We start from the raw sequence: 9459 nt of genomic DNA, 5'->3' as shown, positions 1-9459 counted from the left end.
GTGTTGAAGGCAGAAGCAACATTTTCAAACTCCTAGTTCCCTACACTACAGCTGTTCTCACTATACTGGTGGTGGTAGCCTTGTTCCACATCCGCTGCAAAAGGCGTCGCCCAGCTTGCATCTGTTCCCACAAGTAGTGCAGAACAAGACGGGGCCTCCAACAACAGCAGCAGGATTACCCATCTGCATCTGGGCCTGCATTTGTAGGGCCTCTCTCTCTCTACTTAGTTCTTCCTGCTTTTGGAGCTCCATTTCCCTTCTGAGGCGTTCTTTCTCCCTCTCTAATTCCCCCGCTCTCCTCCTCTCTTCTTCTGCGTGCCGGCCGCCTGTGCTCCTGGTCCTTTTGAGCCTCATACGCAGCCATCTGCTGTTGCTGCCGAGCTTCCATCTTGCGCTGCATTCCGCGCTTTGCCCCAGCCCTGGAAGCCCCATAGACGACAGCGGCGCCTAATAGGGGTCTGGGCCTCAACATGTTGTAGTATTAAGTTGATTAAGACTTGACAAATCGTTAGACAAACAGCATCGCGATCGGTACGGTTTGCTTTTCGATGTTCAAGCCAAGTGTACTCTGTCGCACACCGCCGGATTTCCATTGACCGACGAACGTGCATATGCACGTGGAAAAGACTTCCCGGTTATCGTGGCTAGAAGCGGCGAAGTACGGTATTTCTCGTAAAAATAACATGTGCCATTCTCTGTGGTGACGCCTCAGTATCGGATTGGAGCCGAAACGTGTGAAGCACTAGAGTCTCGCATCCGGCCGGCTTTGCTCGGATGGGCAAAAAGTCTGGGGCCGGTTAAGGATTATCTGCCTTTCCTTGATTTGGCTCTTCTCCATGTGCCACGAGACTACACCAGTATTTTTGGGAATCGCCACATGACCGCGAAGTATACCCCAAATTTTTGATTTAATCTGATCACCAATTACGCGGATCAATAAGTCAACATTGGCTGAATTGTGCAACGCTGAGGCAGCCTGCATATCCTCAATATCCTCAACAGACTCCTCCCACCGGTGTTGATATACACACAAAATGCCTTCAGTCTACACCAAATTACGACTCCCCGCTCCGCCGCAACAGATTTGGGACATCTTGACAGACTTTGAGCACTACTCAGAATGGAATCCCGTCATGCTGAAGATATCTGGTGACCAATGCAGTAAGATCCATCACCAATCCCGCCAAATTCATGAGATTAGGAGCAGAGGCTAAGTCAGGAAAAAGTGGGTGGTCGCATCCACACAGAGGTGAAGAATCCACGAACTTCCAGAGGTGATTGATATGGTGTTTCTTGTTCTAGTATCAATGACTGATCCACGGCTCCAGTAAGAAAGTTCAATCCCGTCATAATGAATTGGTCGCCAGTAGCCCACTTGCATTGGCGGGCGCGTCTTTTCGACCTCCCAGGTTTACTTACCGGATATCACCACTTCATCCTACAACCGAGCGCGGACGGGATGAGTACCGACTTCGAACATTTTGAGATCATGTCGGGAATTCTTTCATACGTTCTGAAATATATCAAACCATCCGTGTATTTGGATTTGGAACAGGCATTCGCGGCAATGAATGATGCATTGAAGGAACGTGCGGGACATCCAAGGAAGTAGGATATGCTGGAGTTCTGGGTTGATGCTGAGAAAGATACTGCGTGTTTCCATGTGAACTTCGAGTGTTCAAAGATAGCGAGGAGATCGGGTTCAACTTCGAAACGAATTTAATGATAATACATCTTGAAAAAAAATTCTTAGAGCGACTTCCTTGGACATACCGTGCAGTCCAGACGTGTACCCGAATGGCTGCGCGTTTGAGTTCCCATCATGTTCTTTGTCCTGGCGGTGGGTTGGCGTCGCATCATTTCCAGCTCATTTGATTTGACCACAGCCGTCTTCAGTGTTAAACAATTCAACGCAATTGAAAGCTCGCTTTGTTAGACATGGGATAGAGTTGGTGGTCACAATTTTCTTGACTACTGTCCCTCCTACAGAGTCATTGACCACGGATATGAACAGCTCCTGGCTTGGCCAGAACCTCTGTCCCAATTGAACCCAAACCGACGCGACAGACCGGGCAAAACAGCTTGATTTTCGCCAGTGGAGATCCCCCAGGGCCAGGCTGGCATCAGCAGGCTTGGGTTTGATTTGAGCCTTCAGAACATTTCGAATCCACTCGTCGCAGCAACAGTGATGAAACATATGCCTACACTGCGGCAATTTCCGTATCATCTGGTCCGGCGCAATATTGTCTAGACAAAATGTGCCGCAATGTACAGATATTCCATTAGCCTTGTCAACAAACTCACTGAGAATGTTCTCAATGTGTAATAAGATACACGTACCAGGTCTCTGGTTGTGAGGCAGACAATGTTTCCATTTCCAAAAAGCAGTGGCTTGCCGCATCCTGGCCTTCCGCCTATTTGAGAGCCATGACCGGGGGAAGCGCATCTCAAACGAGCACAGCTGAACACCGGCGTCTGGCTCTTAGAACACACAGCATACCGTGACTGCTACCAACGCTGAGAGTTTGACAAACAGTTCGGCCTGCTCCGACTCAAGGGGCAGCCAGGGGCTGGCAAGAGCACGTTGATGAACAAGGATTGTCTGGCAGCGTGCAAGTGGGAGTCGTCGCCGTAGTTGCCTCCTATTTTCCAACACGCACCGGAGAAGCCATTGAGAAATCATGAGAAGGAATGATCCGCACGCTGCTCGTACAGATACTCCCCAAACATCAGAGCATGTTTGACGACTTGGTGCAAATATGGCGGCAGCGGAGCAACGTTCCACAGTCATCGCGTCGGTGGACCGGACAAGAACTGTTGGACTTCATGGAGAGCCACCTCGTTCGCAGCCATGGGACGAGTTTCTTCCAGTTCATCGACGACATTGACGAATGCGGAGAGAAGGATGCAAGGGAGAATGCGACCTACTTTCGCCGAATAACGCTGATCTCTGCCGCCAACGGATGCAGCGTCAATGTGTGTATGTCCTCAAGGGGATTATCCCATTATCGAGATTGCGCTGTGTCCCGAGATCCAAGTGGATCGAGAAAACGAAGATGACATCTCCGTGTTCGTGAAGGCCCGGTTGGTCGAATACAGAGCGGTGACTCCGCAAAGGAAAGAGCACTACAGGTCCAGTATCATCAGCAAGGCCAGAGGGAACTTCCTCTGGGCTGCTCTCGCTGTGGCATTCGTGAACACCTGCAATGGCCATGGTACACCAGACGATAAAATTGAAAAGAAACTGCGACAGAGCCCGGGTGAACTAGATGTCAGGTATGCCCAGCTTTTTGGGGAGAAGTCGCCTGAAGAGCTTCAGGACTCTCTACGGTTTTGGCGGGCGTTCACCCTCCCGGTCAGAACGTTGGGGCTATCCGAGCTTTGGCATCTCTACGTATTCTTAGACACTGCAAGACCTGAGTCACTGGAGCTAGCATCCAAACTCGCGGGGAGAACGAGGAAAGTCGGTTGGAATTTCTAAAACACATCACATCACGATCTACAGGTCTGGTTAAGGTGAGACTGAAGCCGCCTTCCCTCTCCTTTGCTCACAACTTCAAGGGGAAAGTAATGTGGAAACCTGGAGGTGGACTGACTGTTTCGAGCGAAAGGGGCTCAATGGAGGAACATGATGAATTCTACAGGGTCCTTGGGCCCATCTGACTATATACTTTCGAGTAATTAACAAAGGGGTCTCAGCGCCAGTAACAGGCCGAAGACTAGCCGTGACAGTCACTACATTCCTTGGTAGTCTTGGTAGTTACACAGACCCCAGCAGAGTTCAGGCAGCAGTGAGTAGGTGTCGACTCAGCCTCACGGCCTTCTAAAATCTCAAATTTGCAGCTGCTCGCCTCATATTGCCAGACAGCTATTCTTACCACTGTGAGCGTCTTGGGTGCCGACTTGCTGACATCATGGCCGACAATCTAATAAACCTTCTCGAATCTCGGGTTCCTGGGATCGCAGAAGACGAAGCTGATATTCACCAACTATTGCAGTCGCTCGTCCGACAGCACCTCGAAGAAGTGCTCGATACCAAAGAGCTCCCACTTCCCGATGAACCGCTGGGACTGGAGACATGTCAACTCATGGCGCGACGTGTAGGCGAGGGCCTCCGGCAGGATGGCGACGTTCTTGCTGCAGAGCTGTTGCAAGCGGTATTACCGCTTAGTAAGACCTCGATAGAAGACGACGTCGAGCATATCAACGACTTCCTACAGCGGGTGATTGAGGCGCCAAGGAATTCACAGCATCCTTGGAGAGCATCCTCTTGCAACTCTCTAGAAGGCGGTGGTTTGGCTTGGAACAGCCTTCGTCGCCCACAAACTCTGCCGAGTTTCAGTCTTCGACAGCCGCATCCGAAGCCTGTGTCACACTCTACCTTGGGGATCGTGTGATGCCCTTGATATTCCATCATATCTTACCCACGTTCTGGGAAACTCCGCTTGACACGGACTGTCACAGCTACCTACAACCGATTATCGACGAACCATCAATCCGGACGATCGCGCGAGTCGACCCAAGCCCTGCAACGGTATTGGGCGCCCACGTGCGTGTAACCAATCGGCATTTCTCTTGTCTCAAAGCAGAAAATATACCTTGGATCCCGGTTTCCCACGTGTGGGATGACTCCATCCGGAGGGCAAACGATTCGAAGACCCATGATGATGAGTCCGCTTTCACAATGCTCAAGACCTTGACTACTCTACTCGATGCTTCGGTAGACGCATATTGCCCTAAAGTGGAGTTCTGGCACGATTATTTCAGTGTCCCTCAGTGGGAACGGCGCACCAAGGAGTCCTTACTCCTTAGGATTCCCACTATATACCACGACGCCCAGGAAATCCTCGTTCATATACCAGACATCCCTGGGTCCTATATTATGATGCTCCATCTGCACGACCTCAGTGATTTCTCAGCCTCCATGGCTCTTCGCTTTATGCCTGTGTTGCATGCCTTGTGCTCATCACAGTGGATGGAGAGGATGTGGGTGGTGCTGGAGTTTTCTCTCTGCCGTAGCGCATGCGTTATGGACAAATCAGATTACATATGGAGAAGCCCGAATGGATTTGGTAGGATGGAGCGCGATACTTTCACCTCCTTCGAGTTCAAAACGGCCACAACGTCCTGATTGGACTTTTTCGGTATGCTAAATCGTTTGCGAGCAATCTCAAAGACGGTTTCCTTGCAGGTCTCACGGATAAGAGAGATGACGAGCAGCGCGACCTCTGCCTGGGAGAAGCTTTGGAGGTGATTACAAGGACGAGGTGCCAGGTGTTCCGCGACCGGTTCCTTGCTGTTCACATGCTTGTGAACCAGAACTCCCCCCCTACACAACCCACGATCCCTCAGGATGCAACGGATGCCTGTCAATGGGTCTAGCAAGCTGCGTTGGTGAAACATGATTTCTCGCCCCTGCTTCTTCAACCCCGTGAATCCAACCAGGGGTCTAATCCGACCGTCGGAATCCCCTCTTGGGTGACCGGCTACAGCGGCTTGGACCATGCCGAGTGGGACTTGGGAAACCAACAGGCGTTGCCCCAATTCATCATCAGTTTCGAGGGCGGACTTATCAAAACAGATCTAGATGTCGTTGGCAAGATTGAAAAGATACACTACCTTGATACAGAGGATTCCGGAGAGGTGACAGGCGTGGAATGGGCCATTGGGGTTCTAGGCTCGCTGAACGGCGTAGATGCTGGCATCAGAAATTTGTCCGCCAGGGAGCTAGTCGACGGTCTCAATCGCATCTTTCCGTTCGACAGCTTGCACACGAAATGTGCCCAGCTCCTAGCGGGTGTGGTATACACGCTGGAGGGACGCCAAAGTCAAGACAACAGGTTCAAGTCGAAAGTGGAGAAGTGTCTCGCGGAGTACTTTGCTGCACCCTCGATGAGCTCCCAACGACAATACGTAGCGCAGAAGCTAACCCGGCTCCTCAAATACGACACGCACATCATGCGAGTTAGATCGGCCGAAATTACCAGACTTACCACGTCGAGACATATCGCGCGTTCGGGACGCCAGAGGGGGGCTGTCAATGGTGAACCGATATGCGAAGTGCGGTGTCTGGTGAGTGAGTGTCGAGCCCTCACTGTTTTCTGCCTCGACCTGCGAACGAACGCAGGGATTGGAGATACAGTATATAGAATTCCTGGTCTCTCATACTCCGGAACCACGGAGGATGGCGTGGGCTTGGTCTTGAACGAGGAGGGAAGAATCACCGGGAGAATGCTTTACGGACCACCAGGATGCCCTTGCCAATCCCGGCAGAGGCTTAGCATACATTAATTGGTGAAGAATCGACATATTGTACGGGGATCGAATTCGTTAACATACACGTGCTAGAACGCACAGAGGCCTGTCCAGGGGCCGGTAGATGGGCGCTGTAAGGACGGCCTATAGGTAGATAGGCAGAAGGAATAGTAGGTTCAAGTATTAATAGGACTATCGTAACCGCTCAGGCTATATAGGACTCAAAGTATGAGAGAAGCATACTACTCTTACACGAGAAGGTTAGGTTTCTATCTAGGCTAGCTAGTCTCTTAGTAGCTTTATAGCACTATGGATCCGTCGCCTCGCTACTGAGAACGCGAAATGGTGGAGCGGCGAGTCCAAGTGACTAATGGAGAAATTATTTCGTTGATATCGCTGCTGCAGGTGACAACAACATAAGAAATTAACAACGTCTAGGTCACGCAGGTGACGAACAGAAAAGGAAAAAGGGAGGGCGAAGGGGCAAGATATGCGCCCCTGTAGCTCACCCTGGCCAGGTAAGGAGAGAGTGAAGGGAATGAGCAGGTCGCAAAAGCGGCAGCGGAGGCAACTCTTCAGAGCCTTGATACCGCGTTTCTCGCTCCAGCACATTCGACGGCCCATAACGCCTTGCGCTGGCTTACCCCATCTTCCACAGATTCCGTGCACATACACAGTAGAGCAAGAAGATCCGGAGGAGTATGGTGATGCACATTAGTGCCCAGTACACTGATCTCTATACCCGTCCACCCATGTTACGAATTGTACCATTCACAGACACAGTTCGACCGATAATCCGTCGCAGTATCTCTTTTCTTCCCAGAAAACCCTCTCTCCTGAATGGAGACGACAGCCGCGTTCGGGACCGGGAGGATCTGCCAGTTATTCAGCACCTGCATCTTCTGGCAGTATGGCTTCACATTGCTGCTTGGCTTGCGCTTCTCCACCATCTTCATGATCTTGGGGAAAGAGGGAGTCGGGGTGGCCGGCGTGCCAGTCACCGTCGCGTCTTGGCCCAGGTAGATGTAGACTTCGCTTACGGTCGAGTTCCACCAGCAGTACCAGGGCTGGTCGCCGATCTGGAGGGGATCGCCGACATAGCTAGCTGCTCGTCCTTGGTGAACGGACCTTTTTGAGGAGCTGGTCGAGAGCTCCTCGCCGGGGACTGCATTTGGAGGTCAGCTACCTGGAGTGGAAGATGGACCAACTCACGGATGATGTATTTGTCGAAGAGCGTACTGAAAAACATCGCGACACCAAGCTCTTCTCGGTTGGTGTCGAGGTACGGCGCCAGATCGAAAGAGGTGTTGTTCAACTGGGGAAGTTGTGGGCCGTAACGAATCTGGGTGGGGTCGGGGAGAGAGTCGTTGAATGTGATACGAGGTAGATTTTGGGTTCCGTTGTTAGTTTGGAAGCTCATGGAAGCAGTATTCATGCAGTCCCAAGCTGCGAGATTGGCGGCATCCTCGATACAGGTGTCGATCTGTAGAGTTTGGTGCAGTGGGAGTGTGTACGAGCCAGTTGGCAGGGATGGTGTATACGGGGTAGTAGTTGTAGGAATTGCATCCAACCATGTTGTCGAGGTAACGCTCCTACCCAAGCTGTCAGTATTGAGCGTGTCATTTTGGACTATGTAACGAACGAGCTTGGTATTGACGCTGTAGAATCATCACCAGTGCTCAAGACCCCTCCCACTGCTCCACCGATTATGGCAGCAGCTAGGACAACAGCAACGATGACCACAATCCAAAATCGTAGGGCACTTAATCCGCAGATATAACGCTGTCCTGCTGAAGGTCTTCTCGGTGCCTGATGCTTCCGCCGAAATAGAGAAATCTCAATTCCACAGAGAGCGAAATGATGTTCCAGGTCTTTCTCAGGCGTGTCGCTAAACCTCCCCTCAGTAGGGATGAGTCCGTCAACGTCTTCGTAGCCTGCTGTTCTTGGATGGTAAGGGATCAGCCCGTGAGGATCCTGGTTCGTAGGCACGTCAGGATGGTAAGGTATGGGGCCTGCAGGATCTCGGTTCGTAGGCACGGTCGGGTGATAAGGCTGGAGATTGTCGGACTGTAGAGATTCTACTACTCCAGGCCCTGACACAAGCTCCAAGTCCGAATGGTCCTTTCTTCTATCGACCTCGAGATCTGACTCGTTCCGGACATGAACGACCTCAAGGTTGCTAAAGTCTTCTGCGAGCGGATTTTCCGGCGATGCCGAGGCTGCCGCGTAATTTGAGGCCATTTTGGCGACATCAGGCTGAGCTTAATGCTGCTGGGTTGGTATCACATTTTGGAGAGGAGAAGTTTGTCGACTTTGTTAAAATGGGGTATAGAAGAAAGTATCACCGTGGCTTTGTCATTGAGAAGAAGGCAATCGAAGAAGAGGCAGTGTCTGCGGCGGCCAAGACAGTCGTGTATTTATCGAAAATGAACCTCTCTGTCCGGCGTCCACATGGAGGGGAAGCGCCCGAAGACAGCCTAACAGGCGAGGCATTCCCACTAGTAGCCGTAGCCGTGTCTGAATGAGGCTGAATAATCCCACTATTAATAGCTCCGACAAATAGTAGGCGTTGAGAACCTGGTCCTTCATCCGGCAGGCTAATGTGCGCAACCAAAGACCTCAAGTTTCTGCAGCGCTTGTTTCAGGGCCGACCAGGGTTGCTGCACACAGGTGATCACTTAGTCTGGATGCTTGGACCTCAAGACGGGCTTAGACAGGCCAACATTTGAGAATAAGTATCTTCGCACCATCCAGGCAGGAAGACGAGAGCCACTGAGGTGCAAATTTCTGTGCCAACACAGTGTGTGGCCAGCATGGTTTGGGATCGAAAGGTTTCCAGGTAGGAGGCTTGAAAAGCCCCCCCCCCCCCCCCCAAGCCCAAACTGGCTTCTGCAGGTTGGAATCAAGTCCCTGCTCTAGCAGGGTGCTGGTATTGTGGCCGCACCGAAGATCCACCGGAAGGTCCGCCTAGATTATTTCAAATTCGACATCATCCAGCGAAATGAGGTTGAATTCCAATTAATAGTGCCAAAATTTCCTCACTATAATACTCTATTTGAATACAAAGTGTCCTACTCCAGCGTTATGACTTCCAGGGTCACACGATCAAGATTCTTTACAAACTCACCGTACATAATCCCATGAACATACGCCTCGCCGACCAGATGATAGGTACCGCTGCTCAAAGGACGGATGACATAAGGA

The 9459-nt window shown here is 51.3% G+C and overlaps 3 protein-coding genes across 3 annotated transcripts; 2 read left to right on the top strand and 1 right to left on the bottom strand.

Moving 5' to 3' along the window:
* Positions 1-2736: 2736 nt before the first annotated feature.
* PV07_00195 (uncharacterized protein) lies at positions 2737-3481 on the top strand (the record flags this gene model as incomplete). Its single annotated transcript, XM_016386626.1, has 2 exons — positions 2737-2980; positions 3039-3481. 2 exons carry the CDS (start codon positions 2737-2739, stop codon positions 3479-3481), a joined length of 687 nt encoding a protein of 228 aa, XP_016253554.1.
* A 433-nt stretch (positions 3482-3914) lies between these two features.
* On the top strand, positions 3915-6205 carry PV07_00194 (uncharacterized protein; the record flags this gene model as incomplete). Its single annotated transcript, XM_016386625.1, has 3 exons — positions 3915-4223; positions 5383-6072; positions 6128-6205. The coding sequence occupies 3 exons, from the start codon at positions 3915-3917 to the stop codon at positions 6203-6205; spliced, it is 1077 nt and encodes a 358-aa protein (XP_016253553.1).
* A 743-nt stretch (positions 6206-6948) lies between these two features.
* PV07_00193 (uncharacterized protein) lies at positions 6949-8496 on the bottom strand (the record flags this gene model as incomplete). Its single annotated transcript, XM_016386624.1, has 3 exons — positions 6949-7420; positions 7468-7847; positions 7898-8496. 3 exons carry the CDS (start codon positions 8494-8496, stop codon positions 7011-7013), a joined length of 1389 nt encoding a protein of 462 aa, XP_016253552.1. The 3' UTR covers positions 6949-7010.
* Positions 8497-9459: the final 963 nt, after the last annotated feature.

The sequence above is a fragment of the Cladophialophora immunda genome (genome assembly GCF_000835495.1).
Source record: "Cladophialophora immunda strain CBS 83496 unplaced genomic scaffold supercont1.1, whole genome shotgun sequence".
Lineage (NCBI taxonomy): Eukaryota > Fungi > Ascomycota > Eurotiomycetes > Chaetothyriales > Herpotrichiellaceae > Cladophialophora > Cladophialophora immunda.
The sequence above is the reverse complement of the archived record's forward strand: the minus strand, read 5'-3'. Positions and strand labels throughout refer to the sequence as shown.